This window comes from Podospora pseudoanserina, chromosome 6 (assembly GCF_035222485.1).
Source record: "Podospora pseudoanserina strain CBS 124.78 chromosome 6, whole genome shotgun sequence".
Taxonomy (NCBI): Eukaryota; Fungi; Ascomycota; class Sordariomycetes; order Sordariales; family Podosporaceae; genus Podospora; species Podospora pseudoanserina.
In genome coordinates this window covers 319,604-334,570 of record NC_085925.1, presented here as the reverse complement: position 1 = coordinate 334,570, position 14,967 = coordinate 319,604, and the positions used below count along the sequence as shown (strand labels likewise).

Here is a 14,967-nt window from a genome sequence, read left to right as displayed (position 1 = left end):
GACCGCCCCCAATGTCAAACCAACTTTACCAGCTTGAGGCCGAGAAACCCAACTGCACAACTCCGCTACATCCATGCCTTATACCTGAACGCAGCTGCGATAACCATGTGCTGCTCAAAAAACACAAGGAATGACCCGCCAGTTAGAGATGAAGATGGGGAGGACTGCCAATCGTCGTTTCATCTGTGTATCTCCATCAGGCAGGCCGAATGGATGCCTGAAGATGGGATGGAAGCCATGATCTTTGGCCGCGAAGGAGATGTATACTCTTTATTCTTAGGATTACTCATCATTGAGTGCCTGATTGCCCACTCTTAGAATGCCGGTCGGCGTGGTGATCAAAGTGTTTGATTTTGCTGCGGTCATGGCATACGGCAAGCCTCAGAACCTGGGGGGGTAACACCCAGCTCGGACTCAAAGTCCCACTCGGACACAGACACGGAGATTGGCATCCCTAAGACGCGCTGACTACCTTGGATTTGGGGGCCAAATTTCGAAATGTCTCATGGGACATCAGAACTAGCGTCTCCGCCAGACATGACGGGCGGTTTATAGGGTGTTGCCTGTCTTGCAGCAACTGCGTCTGTTGAACTTGCTGATCCCTCCAAGTCACCTTCCTCGTCGCAAGCCGCCAGGGTCCTTGGGTTGATGTTCGGTCACACCAGCCTTTTCAGTGGACTTTCTGACTCAGCAAACAAAGCTAGACTTTAAGCCCCCAAAGAAAATTGTTAGAGTCACCGACAGTCTGATATTAAGTAGTATGCGGTTGGCTCGCCAGCCCACTTCGTGACACTTGTCGTCCCCACATCTGTGCTCCCCGGCAGTGTGCTCAATGTATTGGCAATGATCACCGCGCCAATGGCATTCCGGTTACGGGTGCGATCTCCCAAGTTCTGATCAGCTCAGGAAAGCTCCTCAATTCAAATTCAGACTCGCCGTCTCACCTGGATGCTCCAGTCTGGATGGAGAGCCAGGAGGTTGCAGGTGGCCGCATGATATGCAAAGCTATAGCTGCGTTCCGTTATCAACCAACAATATTAACCTGCTCCAATCCAAATGTGGTGATCCGACCAGAAGATTAACCGTAAACCAGCCAACAAAGATGGTCCCCCCACCCAAAACAACAACAACAACGGTTGGGCCGCTACACCTTAGTCCTGCTGCACTAAAGCAGCCTCCCACATGTTGGCACTTCTCAGCAAGTCCTTGCCGAATTGCCGCTGAATATTCGTCATTTTGTCGACAATATGGCTTGTCGCAAGAGACTTCGGCCCCCATATTATCAAGGCGATCGAAGCAGCCCGCTCGAGCCAGAAAATGCACTGTTTCAAGTCCCCCTGCCGCTGGTAAATCTCAGCAATATCTTCCATGGTGTGTGCTGCGATGCCGTCTTGGTACAGCGATGGTTCTGTCTGCTCCCCGAGACCTGAAGGGCGTGTGACGACAGACATGCAGTGCTGAATTGCCAAGTCCCACTCTTCCGTCGCCATGTAAAGATGGGCGAGCTCGTTTTCCGTGGCGCGAGCCTGGTCCGACTCCGGTCCGTATACTTGACGGCATGACTTGAGCAGTTCCACAATGATATCCCGAGCGGCGTCAAACTCTCCATTCCGACGCAAGAGCGTGGCCAGGGAATCCGTAAGTTTGATCGTGACAGCCCTAGACCGCCCAAGACGTGTGTTGAAAATATCGAGCATGCACTGAAGACCCCTGCGGGACACTTCTTGGCAGTTTTCATCACGTTGCAGCTCCTGGCAGATCAACGTGATGGGGTGATTTGCTGAGAGGCTTTCTTCGGCCTGTATGGAAAGAAACTGTAGGAGGATGGTCCGAAGCTCAGGGCGGGCGCTCAGGTTGGCAGGTGAGAGGGTCGCAAACAGATTCTTGAGAAAATCAAAGGGCTGAGATGTCATGGCATCTGCTGCGAAAACGCCAGCTTCGGACAAGGCAGGCCACGCACGGTTCGCAGGCAAAGAGTCAGCGCCATCCAAGGATGCTGCCGACAGCTTGATCAAATAAATGGCGTTCTTGATGGTCGCCCAGTACTTGGTGGACTCGAGAGTCGAACGGGCTCCCAGGTAATCATCAGGTAGGACGCCCTCGGGAATGTTCTGAAGCTGCCAGTCATAGTAGTCTCTTAGGCTGAGGGTAATGATTTTCAGGGACCGCGTCCTTGCGTCCAGTGCCAGAGATGGAGGTGGTGATCTCGCAAGCGTCTGAATCTGAGCCTTGTAGGTAGCCAGACTCGGGCCGGGAGAGCCAGTGTTGGACCGGGCGTCAGGGTTGGCCGGGGTGTGATCGTCTGACGCGGTCAAAGTCGACCTGGGAGTCCCATACGCGGTTTCCGGCGAAGATGTGGCCTGTGGAGAGGATCCTTCGTTGATGGGGTTGACAAGACTGGGTATGCTCAAGTGATGAACCATGCTCCGGTCCGTCAAGAGGTCAGAGATGTGAATGCTCCCTCTGGCAGAGGGCGCGGGCGATGGGCTGGGAGCAGCATGCGGTGAGAGGGGGCTGAGAGGGGACGGAGGGGGTTGCCCTGCGGCTGTTCTGACTCCTTGCTGGACAGATTTGGCGCATCGTATTGTTCGGCGGACGTCAATTTGACTCATGAGATCATTCTCACCAATCCGGGTGCCGTCTGATACCGACGTGGAAGCAGGAGAGCCACGGCGCTGAGCTCTCGGCCCATCCTCGCTGTTGCCGTTCTTGAACACATTCCATTCCCGGAACCGCTTGTCATACATGCGCTTGCTGTCGCCAGTGTCAGTAAGCCTTATGAGCGTCATGGCTAGGTAGGGGGAGAGAAAAGAGCCAGGGCGTGTGGTAGCAAGACAGTCAAACTCGACGACGACATGGACCGGGAGACACGATCATGAGAGAAGAGAGCCTAGGTAGCGTGGGAGCCATTGATAGTTAAGAAGGCCGGGGAGAGAAGAGGCCGATATGCTGCACGGTGCGGAGGGCCGAGTCACTTGACTAGCCAACTCGAAGGGGAAAGCAGACGGTGCATCCTGACGGGGCCCGGGCAGCTGGATCAAGATAGTCTCTGGTCGGCGGCGGGAGCAGCATCGCGGGAGCGAGGCCAAGAGACAGAGCTTGCCATGCGCGGTCCTGGTTCGATGAGACACAAGACATAGCACGGTCACACGGGTGGAGATGGAGGAGCGTCCTGGTAAATAACCTTGACGATGACGGAGCAAGAAAACACGAGAAACACACCTTGCAACGAAGCCATAGTGCCTCTTCATCAGCTCGCTTACTCGCTTCAGTGGATACTGCTTGTAGAGACCGACGATAGTTTCACGATGTTTGGCCCATTCCTTGGCCGACGGGCCCTGCAGCGTGCGGGATTTCCTTTCTGGGCTTGCGGGAGCTGTCGACGGAGTGGGAGCCGAGGAGAAAGAGCCCGGCAGGCCCGACCAGACGGGCGCTTCTGCACGGTTCTCGGAGGGGAGCATGGTCATGGTGAAGCCGTTGGTCTCCGGAAGGGAAAACTGCGAGGAGCGACTGCAAGTGGAGTGTGGGAATGCAAGGGAGAATATGACTAAAGCTACGAACCCCCAACCTAATCCTTGGCAGCCCGCTGATAAAGCTGGGGCGGCGCATTGCGGCACAGCACCAATGGCGACAGAAAGAACCTTGCATTTCTTGTGACTGGTGCCACCAATCACTCGTCACCGCTATGCTGTCCGCTGAGGCTGATCCCACTGGCCTCCAACGACCTGGCAAGGATCATTTGGGGGCCCAACAACCCACGACCGATGTCAAGTTATCAAGATAGTCAGCGAGCCGTCTCCATGTCTCGGTAAGAGCCTGAGGAAGAGAAGCAAGGGTCTTGCAGAACTGGATCCGATATAGACTGGGGACTTATCCTCCTTCCGGGTCCAGTTGAAGGGTGCATCTCCCGGGGGACAGGAACCAAATCACTGGTGGTGATACACACCTCACGCATTACACACATACATATTCGTGACATAAAATCAATATATGCGTATATATGTCCCATGATTATCACCCACCCTTGCCATTCAACACGCGGACCACCCTGCAAACCATCGTATCGGGTAAATGTTGTGGAAAGCATCTCTCCGTCTTATCATGCCCACACCTGCTTCTCGATATTTCGAAGTCGGCTCCGTGGGTATACCGTACCTCCAAGTGCAAATGCCAATCAATCACCCCAAACCGTCCCTGAAAATGCGCAATGCCTACCCAAACGCCGTGTGTGCTCGTGAGAGCATCCATCTAAGAAGTGTAACCCAACAAACAAGGTCGAAACCCAACAGGAATAATAAAGAAAGAAAATGTCAACCAACCCTGCCGCCAATGCCGCCCGAAAACTTGAACGGCCCACCCATCATGTAGATGTGCTCGAACCTCGACGCAGTTACGGTGACCCATGCTGCGGCCATTCTGCAGAAAAGGACTCACTAGTCCAGTAGGTCCTGGCCCTCACGATGGTTCTTGATGGCATCCATGATGGCGGTGGACAAAGCTATTGGTCTAAAAGGCATTGCCGGCGTTAGCTTGATGGGTCTGTCATGCCAGACACGGCAGCTGCAGATCGTATAGATGCAGACGTGAGGGCGGATGCGCTTACACTTGAAATGATAACCAAACCAGTGGTACTATCATTGAGTTTGACTCGGCAACCCTTGTGCTCAAGATGCTGGCCATGCCAACTCCGGCGCTCGACAGGAATATATTAAGCACGCAAGCAAAGATCGTGACGATTTGCTTGCGCCAATGTTGTTGGCCCTCGGTCAATGTCACTCTGTGTATCTCCATGGAGAGTAGCAGCCCAAAGGCGGCAATGTTGATAGTCAACCCAAGGGCACCCTGTAAATCTTGTAAGCAACCCTCGACTCTTTAGACATGCAGGTGGAGTCAAACTGACCAGGAATATGCAGCTCATCAGTAAAGTGCGACCTGCCACGTCAAATGCCCCCCAGCCCCCGATGCCATCCACCATAGTGAGCGGGCAGGGGTTTGAGTCGGCACTTGAAATCGTCAGGCTAGTCCGCTCTAATGGACGGGTATTTTGTCCCAGATTGTAGACGTAGGCAACTGATCCCGCACAAACAAGCCCGAGGTGGACTAGAATGCTAAGCAGGTGTATGAGCTTCCACCGGAAGTTACTGGTGTGTTGCATTGTGGTAGGTAGGTGGATTGGGATGCCAGCCTATCGTCGTGATGTGAATACAAGGATGACAGACTGTGACAGGAAAGAAGATGACGGGGTTGCAGGTTTCAGGCTTTCAGCCAAATGCGGTAATGAGAACGTATGTGAGTGTGCGAGTGTGAGTATGCGAGTGTGTACGGGTGTGGGTGTGTGTGTGTCGTGAGGAAGGTGTTGCGAGCATATGACCCGTGATGTAGACAAGGGGGAACTGGGCGAGCAATATAACTAGAGCCGTGATATCTTGAGATCCACTTCCTGGGCTGAGTGTATGCCTTGTGGAGGCCAGAAACAGACATAACAGAGTTCCATAGCGGTGTCTTGGGTACCCCTGTGACTACGTAAACCTGAGGTCAGTCATAGAGCTAGTCCAAGGCCGGCATGCACATACATTATGTGTGTGTGAGATCCAGGCTTCCATGCCCTCATCTCAGATAAAAACATCCCTCACATAAACAGCCACCTCCTGTTGGCCGGGCGCCACACCCTACTCTGTCCTATTTCCTGCCAGTCCAGTCTACGGTTGCACGACGAGCCACATTCGGTACTTGTGCCGTCTCTGAAGCAGTTTGCGCCACGTGGCCAGGGGTCGTCGGCTGTTGCTGCTGCTGGGACCTGGGGTTTCATGACCAGACAAAAGGAGAGAGAGACGGTGGGCGTGCAATGATTGCTGACGGGATGAAGCGTGGAAATCGCCCTATCGGATCGACTGGAGCGGCGTCATGATGAGTGAGTGCATCTATCCATCCCTCCATCCATCCATCCCCCCATGATCGGATCCCGGGGCCGGATGCGCATCATGAACGAACCCACCATACGTGTTTTGACTGCTGTCGGCCACAAAAATGATCGAATATAGTTCCAACTCAGGGGTGTATTACTCACTGACTTTTGGACCCCACACCGAGTCTTGTTAGTCGCGACGGAATACGCATGAGATGTCGAATTTGGGGTTGGCCGGATGGCAGTGCCCGAGTGATTCTCGCTTGTTGGACCTCGCAGGTGTCATCGGCTGCCCTCTTGGGAAGAGAGCGCGCTGCCATTGGCTGCCAAGCTCCCTTCAAGCTTTCCCAGATCAAGGCAAGCTCCATACTGGTGAGCAAGGGCACTTCGCACTCGGCCATCCATTATCCATGCTGGTGATAGCTTCTACGTCCACAGTTCTGACTGCTTGAACAGGTCGAGGGTGCGGTGAATCTGATTGCTCTCGACTGCGCATTCTGCCCCAAGGAGCCGCAAGATACTCCGAGCCCGTCTGCCTGAGATTAGCTACGCTGTTAGCAAGCAATGCAAGCAATGGAATGGAAGCAACCTGGAATCCAAACAATCTGGTCCGGATGTTCGCGTCCCTGATGTACGAATCAGAGCCTCAATTCCGAACTCGAGTTACCTTTGGTAGTCCAAGTCGAAACTGTACGATGGTCCACAAAAAACCCGTTAGGTTGGCCGGGTGCGCAGCCTGGAAGACGAGGCACATTTGGATGGCGGCACTTGACCAACCAGACGCGGACCCCGTACACAAATGCGCTTCTTTTCTTTTTCACGAGATCAACGTCATCGAAAGCCTCTATTTTTTTAGGTTGCAGTAACATGACACTGCCTGCCTGCCTGCCTGCCCCTCATCTCCACCCTGCCTGAGGAACAGCGGGGCCTCTAGCGGGCGAAACAGCACCGTTTGCCTGCCCCGCCAACCCCCAAGGCTCTCTTTAGGGCCTCGAGCACACTCGAGATTCCCAAGCAGCATTACAGAGTAGACTTCAAAACTGGCCGGTGTGGGGTATCGCTCATTTACCACGAGTGAGTGTTTCGGCTTCCATCAACTGCGCCTTCCATCTCCCGCTGCCCTTCCATCTAATTTCGTCCCATGTTCCTGTCTTCCCTTGCCGCTTCTGTTACACTGATCTCCTCGGGCCGAATGACCTCTGATGAGCACATCATCTTGCTACAAACAAACAACCTGGAACCGTTGCATATCAACTACCTACGAATATCATGTGGTCTGCAGCGGGACTGGTGATGATTATTTGTCTTTTTTTAATAACTCTACAGATATATATAACCCTCTTCCAACCTCCAGAGCGCTACGCCAGAACCCAACCGCGGGGTTGCCGACGTCCCCATAAGGTATCGACAGCATAACGATCTTACATCATTCGGTAGTTGCTTGCACAACGCTTTTCGGCATTGGACAATGTGCGACAAAACCCCAAATGGACCCCATCGCAATCATCATCAATTCCTGCACCTCTGAGTCGTTTGTTTTCATTGCCCCGAACGGCAGGCGAAATCCCCACTTGGACTGACGCGAGAGAATGTCTCTTTCATTTCGGCCGTGGCAGTGGCTCTAAATCCGTGGTCTTTGCCAATACGTACTCGGCTCGGTACTACCACCTCACTATTCTACCAACGCTTCGACCGTGCCGCAAGGCATACTTGATGCCAAGATCCGGTCTCCGGATGACTCTCCAGTGCCGCGAGCCCTGACGAGGGTGCTTCGCAACGTCCCGGGAAGCCGTTGAGCCACCACCACCACCACCACGGCCACGGAGCCGCTTCGCTTCGCTTCGGTCTAGCAACCGCTTCCCACAACCTTCAACACCCTCCACAAGAGCTCATTTGCGGTCGCGCGCACGCTGATAGGCGGTTGGCTTGTCACACGTTGGAAATCCGCATCAGCCCTATGCAGTCCCTCCCCAGTCCCTTCCCAGGCAACAAGAAGGGCCTGGGCTTCCACAAATCCCATCATCTCCAACCATGCCATCCGTACCTGCTTGGCTCGGTTTGTGCGTCATCGCCTACCCCCGCCACCCCTGAAAGGGTCTACCAACAGCGCCCAGCGGCACGAACCTTTTGGCCGCAAACCAGCCTTGGCATCGAACAAGGACAAGCCTCAAATCCTCAGGGCATGTCAATCACCCCTGTAACTTCGTAGTGTCTTCGAGTTAGAAGGCTTGATATTATTTACTTATATCAACCTCTAGACATTGTTGCTACTGTTCGTCCCATCTCCGTGTTAACTATCTACTGCCATCGTCCATCTTTACTGACAATGTTGTCACCAATATCAGCCTTCGAGAGCCGTGTCCATCTCTTGAGCCGTTTAGTGCTGGAGACGTTTGGCCAGCCAACAGCAAGTCACAACGACCTGGGCCAGATCAAGACAAATGAATACTGCCAACGACAGTGCAATGGCTGTGGTGAGGTCTGCGACCTGATCCGGTGGGGCGAGGTGCAACGGAGGCAAGACAGCTCTTTCGAAGGTTGTTCGTCGCCACGCCTGCTTCACCACAGTTTCCTAGACCTCGACTATTGCGCCAGAGTATCCGGTTGCGACACTTGCCGCACTTTCCGCCGGGCGTTTCTCTTGGAGCAGATCACGGGTCGAGACGTCGAGACTTTAACCAATCCCGACCTCCAATCGCCCGTGTATGCTGTTTTAAGCATCGAGTCTTCCGGTGACAGACTACTGCTCACGTCCACGCCCCCTCAAAAGCCATCCTTCTCTGCTACGGTTTCTCTTAATCACGAGCCCCGCCATCTAGCCAACGATCCAACCAAAAGGGGTGCTAGTCTCAACACCAACTTTCAAGAGCTTCGACGGGTCATACAGGACTGCCACTGCAACCACGAATGCTCATCAAGATACCGTTGGTCACGCCGGAATCCGACGTGGCTTCTTGAGATCAAAGACAGCGATCACGTTCGCCTAGTCAGAGGCCCCGAGAATCTGGTGGATTATGTGGTACTTAGCTACTCGTGGGGGGATCCGACCGAGATGCCCGCGGCTGAGTGGGCCAGAATTAAAGGAGCTGGTACCAAGACCAAGGATGGCGTCCCTGTCCCGGAGAGATTGAACACCTTTCCATCATGGCATCTGCCAGAAACCATGCAGGACGCGATTTGCATTACCAAGAACCTCGGGTATAGCTACCTTTGGATCGACAATGTATGTATCCCCAAAGGGACGAACTGGGACACGGAGGCATCCCTGATGCACGAAGTGTATGGAAATGCGGCCTTCACCCTCGTCGCCTCATCCAGCTCCAAGGCGACCGACCGTATGATCAAAGACCGGCTGGCTTGGTCACATCGCAGCAAAGCGGTCAAACTGCGCGGCAAGTGGCTCCACAATACACAAATGCCGCTGGACAAGATCAGGCTTGAGTCGCCAGTGGCAAGGAGATCATGGACGTTGCAGGAAGAACGATTATCACCACGGGTTTTGTACTGGACCGAACAGCGGTGGTATTGGTCCTGTCCGGAAAATCAAGTGGCAGAGCTTGAAGAGCTGGGACATGTTACTCCCATCAATAATAACATGGTGCGGAGGTCTCCTCAGCTGTTTCTTGAACTTTGCCGTACAGGAGATATTGAAAAGCTTCACGAGGAATGGCTTGACATCGTCGAGGCATATACGCCGCGAGATTTGGTGGAGCCTAGAGATCGGTTTCTGGCCATTGCCGGGCTCGCGGTTCGCTTTTACAGTGCCAAAGCCGAGGCCGGCGGTTCGTTCATCAGTGATGAATATTTGGCAGGTTTATGGAAGGACAACTTTGCCCGGCATCTTGCCTGGTCTGTCACCAAGGGGGCGAATTCGCAACAAAATCTGCAACACATTGCACCCTCATGGTCATGGGCTTCGCTCCCCCTCCGGATAGAAACTAATACGAAGCATGCCTTTAAACCCTCGGATCACTTCAAGTTCATCTCAGTCGTGGAAGAAAAGATTCATCCGGCCAATGGGATGCCGATGGCAAACCCCGACAGCTTGTCCCGTGGACGGGCAATGGAAGAGCGCGGCAGGGGAGTCAAAGTTGTGGATGTGGAAGGCCGATTCCGCCGCTTCGTGTCAGCGAATGCGAAGCAAGTATCCTGGGATGCCATTGAGTGGAGGCGGGCCAAACGCGTAGGCTTCAACTTTGCAGCATTTCCCGGCCAGGACCTCTTTGCTCGTCAGGACTCCGATGGCCGGATCGTAACAAAAGACGCACATAGCGGAGAGATCGTTGGCCAGTTGGACTACTGCGTGCCCGATGAAGTCCCAAGGTCTCCCTTTGCCCCATACGTACCTTGCGGCGGTGAAAAGGACATCATGTGCCTAGAGCTGGGAGAGTCGGCCATGCTCTTGTTGGTCAAAAACCCCGCCTGTGGTCAACAAGAGATCTACCGGCGCATTGGTGTGGCTATTGGATACCAGAACCGTAAAGGATTCTTTTACGGATGTGAAACAAGAACGGTCCGGCTCGCTTAGACAGGCTGCCAAGGTGGCTTTGGGTTTTTCTTTTCGGTGTTTTCATGGAGTTGATGGCGTGGGTGGTCAAAGATATCAAGACAGGGAGCAGCAATGCTGTGTTGATTTTGCATTAAAGCGGGGTGTTGAGACGACTGTGGGGCTTTGTATTGCACGGCATCATTTTACCCCCTGTGTGTTCCCAGAGTACACACGCTCTTTTCGAAGCTGGTCTTGGAGCTACATATTATTTTGGAGTATAAAGGAATGGACAAAATAGAGAAACTATAATCCAAAGAGTCAGATGTTCTAAACGCAACTTAAAAAGTGCTGGGAGCAAGTCTCTTGTTTTATATGACAGGGTGCGTGGCAAACTTTTTTTACTTTTGGCAGGTGACAAGGGATTACCCTTTGTGCTGGTCTTGCCAGAAGCCCAATATTTGGGTAGTGTAATAGGGATGGTACCTACACTTGAAATTTGACTACCTACGTAGGTTATAAGTAGGTACTTGGGTAATCAACCACCCCACACTGTCATCTTCCACGCACATCGATGGGCAACCCTATCTACGCCGCCAATATGCGTGGTTGCAGCATCCCAATCTTCATCATCCAACCCTCCATCTCCGGCTGGACGTCCAGACCATAGCCCATCTAATCTCAAGAACAAAACCAGGTGATGCGAGGTCTTTAACCCTAGTTCTACAACTTGCACCACAACTTGGAGAATCATAAATACTGGTGACGCCTACTGTTTAAAAGGCCCTGATGTTGCATGTTGCCAGATCTGCTCCATAATATCAACCTTGTTGGTCTCAGCTGAACTCTTTTGGTTTCGCGACTTGGTGTCTGTGGAGGGACCTTGTGAAATCTTGTTGACTGGACGGTATACCATCACTGATCAGTATTAGCAATCATAGTCTCATCTTGCATTTGCATGGAAAAACATTCTTTACCTCGGCCAGGCTTCACAGCCTTGCGCAGGTGGCTGGGTTTCTTCTCTGAGCCAGCGCGGATTGGCTGGGGCGGTCGGCCATTCTGGAGTCGTAACCCACCCGGGATTGATTGGGACGCCCCCATTCTGGTTATCATTTGGGGCGCCACGGCGAGTCCTCGTGAGCCCGGAGCCATCCACCCTAGATTGGCAGCCCAAAGCCTGTACTGAGTGAGGACCGCTGTGGCAGGGTTATGAGCAAGTTCAAGGACAAGGGCACGAAACTGCTTATCGCTGAGACACGCAGCTAGTCCGTTGATATCATGAACTTGGCTCTGGGTCGGGTGGGAGCCATCATCTTCTGTGAGGTCAATCTTGAGATCGCCGGTCAGATCTGCCATAGGTTTGGGTAGCCGCTTCTCCATGCTCTCGACGCTTAAATCTATCACATCTCTGGGAGCAACAAGGTGTTTATCTATCAAGGAGGTCAGTAGATGTCACAGTTAACAGGAGTAATGTCAAGACGAAAAATGCCTAGATCGGGTACGGGCACCCCTTGCGGCTTGAAATCTTTGGCGGCTGTGAAGCGCATCAGGAGCTCACAGCCTAGACGAAGCTGGCGCCAGCTTATACCAGCTTCCCTGAGCATCTTGGCTATAACAATCTCCAAAACATCAAGTCTATGGGCCAGGTTGATGATAATAGCTCGGCACTGCTCAATCGTTAGTGCAGCGACACGCTTTTTCACACGCAAGCCTCGGTCCCGATTATCCGATCTAGCCGACATGTGTCTTTCTGCGCAAGGTGAGGGAGCATAACCAAGAGGAAAGTGTAGGGTTTTGTTTAGGTACGAGAGTCGACGTTTGCTAATTGGAAACTAATGGAAGAGGGTGAATGAATTAACAAAGTCGCTGGACAAGACATTTGTCGGGGTGCGAGATGAAACTTGTCAAAGAAGTTTACAGGAAGAAGGAGCAAGACGGCGAAAGTTGTGCCATCACGGCAACCAGGCTGCCGTGACTGCCCTACGCTATCTCTAGCAGGTAACTGTGGTATGTGAAGGCCTGGAATTCGAAAACTACCGGCGTTATGGCTTACTTGGTAGACTATCGTCTGCAATTGCGACTACGTCAGGTCTTTTTAGCTACACAGATCTCCATTCTTGCCCGGGCTTTCGTTGTCAAAGAAAAGGTGGCGGCACTTGCCATAAGCACTTCAACAGTATAGTTGGCTGGATAATAAACAGCAAGAGAATTCCATGTTGCTTTGTGTACACTTTGGGTGACAGCTGCCCCGCAACCACACCGACACACCGACACACCGACACACCGACAGACACAAAAATACCTGGACTCGGGTAGGTGGCTACTGGAATCAAGCATCATGCATCATGCATCTATTTACGGGTACCCTGTCCCAGCCAATGCCAAGGTTGGGTGGGTGAGAACGAAAATGTCCTCAACTGCCGAGACACACCTTATACCATTACCATGTTGACACATATCCAAATAAAACAAAAATCGAGCCACTACACCCTAGTGCACCATGGTTATTCTTCCGCTCTTGGCCGAAACACATACAAACATTCCTGGTACTATCAAAACCACCGCCTTTCAAAAGGCCCCAAGGCTCAATACGCTGCCTGCCGTTAGGTTGCAGTGCAGTCGCACTTGCATCCACCCTCAACCCCGAAGGAGACGCTAACCCTCAAGCAGCTTCGTGAGTTCATGGCCTTCCTCCGCTTACTCGGACATGTCATGGAAGACTTTTCTCGAGTTACACCACAAACAACCAACAGCATGGGGCTAATGTACACTCGCCAGTCTATCGTGCTTGGATACGTGACTCCATCGTCAAACATGGTCAACTAGTCTCTGGTTGGCCAGCTAAGTCTTGTCGGTGCCACTGAAGTCTCCTTAGATACCAAGGCTCTGCCCTCATGGACCCTCATTGGCTTCCAACTGATGGTCAACCATGGTTCCTGGGAGTCCCGGGGTCTTGGTTGCCGGTATAAAACATTCCCGAGATGTCAGTTTTTCGTGTGCCAACTCTCTCACATCACTGTCCTTCACTGGCCCGCCTTCACCATGCACGCGACATTGAAGTCTTTTGGACTGGTCAGTATTCTCTCCGTAGCCGGCACTTCGGCGGCGTCGGGAGGCTACGTGGTCGGCCCGACCCTTCAAACAGATATCCTCGCTGCGGCAGCTCTCGGCAAGCTCACCCTCCACGCTGCCCAGAATCGTGATGCCACAACCTGTACCTTAGAGAATGTCGCTATTAGACGTGAATGGTGAGTACCCCATTACGATCCGCAGTGCGATCAGTCACTGATATCAAGAGCCAGGGGATCACTTTCTGCGGCAAACAGGCAAGCGTACACCAACGCAGTCAGATGTCTCATGGAACACCCGTCCCTCCTTGATCCCCTTGAGGTTCCGGGGGCCAAGACACGCTTTGATGACTTCGTGGCCGTTCACATCAACCAAACCTTTTCCATCCATGGCACTGCGAACTTCCTATCATGGCACCGGTATTTTACCTATGCATTCGAGCAGGCTTTGCGAAGCGAATGCAATTACAACGGCTACCACCCCTACTGGAACTGGGGCAAGTATGCCCACAACCCTCTCAACTCGCCTGTTTTTGACGGGTCCTCCACCTCAATGAGCGGGAACGGCGAGTACGTCCCTCACAATTGCACCGACGGCTTGCCCACGGGACTCAATTGTATTCCACCTGGCTCTGGCGGCGGTTGCGTTACCACTGGTCCCTTTGCCAACATGTCAGTGAACCTCGGTCCAATTGCACCAACCCTCGCGGCACCTGGCGTCGTTCCCGCATCGTCCCTGTTTGCCTACAACCCGCGCTGCCTCCGCCGTGATATCTCATCATGGGTCAGCTCCAACTGGACGACTGACTTTGAGAGCTACGACCTCATCAGCAACTACACTGACATTTTGTCTTTCCAGAACCGCATGCAAGGTGACTTTGCCACCGGTTTCTACGGGGTTCACACCGGAGGCCATTTCACCATCGGCGGCGATCCGGGCGGTGATCTCTTTGCCAGCCCCGGTGAACCGGCGTTTTATCTGCATCATGCTCAGATCGATCGTGTGTGGTGGATCTGGCAGAATCTCCACCCCGAGACCAGGACGAATGCTATTGGGGGCACCATCACGCTTAACAACTTTCCGCCCTCGAGGAACGGTACACTGGATGATTTGCTCGACTTGGGTGTAGCTGGGCCTGCAGCGGGGGTGTTGGAAATTCGCGATGTGATGAGTACGATTGGAATTGGAGGTGGGCCCTTGTGCTACATTTATGTGTAATGGCGAATATAGATTGGATAGAAACTGTATGTAGATACCCAGGTAGTCCATGGGTTAACGGGCAGATCACTTCGTACCTACTTTTACTGATCGCTGCTTGGTGCCCGTGATGTCTCTTGAGAATAACAGATTTGTGCCCAACAACGTGTGGGCACTTGCTCTTGCCACGTCAGGCAACCTGCAATTTTGAGTGTCTTACCCCGCTTCACCACACGACTCAGTCTCATCAAGCATCTCACATCCGCCCATTCTCTCCTGACCACTTCATGCTCTCCGCTTTTCAGTTGGT

General features: G+C 53.0%; 5 protein-coding genes across 5 annotated transcripts; 3 read left to right on the top strand and 2 right to left on the bottom strand.

Moving 5' to 3' along the window:
* Window positions 1–911: 911 nt before the first annotated feature.
* Window positions 912–3,711, bottom strand: QC764_603760 (uncharacterized protein). Its single transcript, XM_062948881.1, has 2 exons — window positions 3,223–3,711; window positions 912–2,754 (listed from the first exon to the last, which is right to left on the bottom strand). The coding sequence occupies exons 1-2, from the start codon at window positions 3,465–3,467 to the stop codon at window positions 1,152–1,154; spliced, it is 1,848 nt and encodes a 615-aa protein (XP_062797093.1). The 5' UTR covers window positions 3,468–3,711; the 3' UTR covers window positions 912–1,151.
* A 249-nt stretch (window positions 3,712–3,960) lies between these two features.
* Window positions 3,961–6,741, bottom strand: QC764_603750 (uncharacterized protein). Its single transcript, XM_062948880.1, has 3 exons — window positions 4,901–6,741; window positions 4,604–4,842; window positions 3,961–4,506 (listed from the first exon to the last, which is right to left on the bottom strand). The coding sequence occupies exons 1-3, from the start codon at window positions 5,153–5,155 to the stop codon at window positions 4,434–4,436; spliced, it is 567 nt and encodes a 188-aa protein (XP_062797092.1). The 5' UTR covers window positions 5,156–6,741; the 3' UTR covers window positions 3,961–4,433.
* QC764_0088570 (uncharacterized protein) lies at window positions 6,601–7,241 on the top strand (the record flags this gene model as incomplete). The annotated part of the gene is made up of 3 exons (XM_062940901.1): window positions 6,601–6,696; window positions 6,840–6,979; window positions 7,232–7,241. 3 exons carry the CDS (start codon window positions 6,601–6,603, stop codon window positions 7,239–7,241), a joined length of 246 nt encoding a protein of 81 aa, XP_062797091.1.
* Window positions 7,242–7,936: 695 nt separating this feature from the next.
* QC764_603740 (uncharacterized protein) lies at window positions 7,937–10,768 on the top strand (the record flags this gene model as incomplete). The annotated part of the gene is made up of 2 exons (XM_062948879.1): window positions 7,937–7,961; window positions 8,251–10,768. 2 exons carry the CDS (start codon window positions 7,937–7,939, stop codon window positions 10,431–10,433), a joined length of 2,208 nt encoding a protein of 735 aa, XP_062797090.1. The 3' UTR covers window positions 10,434–10,768.
* A 1,996-nt stretch (window positions 10,769–12,764) lies between these two features.
* Window positions 12,765–14,678, top strand: QC764_603730 (uncharacterized protein; the record flags this gene model as incomplete). Its single annotated transcript, XM_062948878.1, has 2 exons — window positions 12,765–13,639; window positions 13,694–14,678. The coding sequence occupies exons 1-2, from the start codon at window positions 13,311–13,313 to the stop codon at window positions 14,676–14,678; spliced, it is 1,314 nt and encodes a 437-aa protein (XP_062797089.1). The 5' UTR covers window positions 12,765–13,310.
* Window positions 14,679–14,967: the final 289 nt, after the last annotated feature.

Bases quoted from the DNA above. Each gene is read 5' to 3' on its own strand.
- QC764_603760 (XM_062948881.1), bottom strand. From the start codon at position 3,467: ATGACCATGCTCCCCTCCGAGAACCGTGCAGAAGCGCCCGTCTGGTCG. The intron at 2,755-3,222 runs GTGTGTTTCTCG...CACTGGCGACAG, and splicing joins CACTATGGCTTCGTTGCAAG to CAAGCGCATGTATGACAAGC.
- QC764_603750 (XM_062948880.1), bottom strand. From the start codon at position 5,155: ATGCAACACACCAGTAACTTCCGGTGGAAGCTCATACACCTGCTTAGC. The intron at 4,843-4,900 runs GTCAGTTTGACT...CAAGATTTACAG, and splicing joins TGATGAGCTGCATATTCCTG to GGTGCCCTTGGGTTGACTAT. The intron at 4,507-4,603 runs GTAAGCGCATCC...AATGCCTTTTAG, and splicing joins GTTTGGTTATCATTTCAAGT to ACCAATAGCTTTGTCCACCG.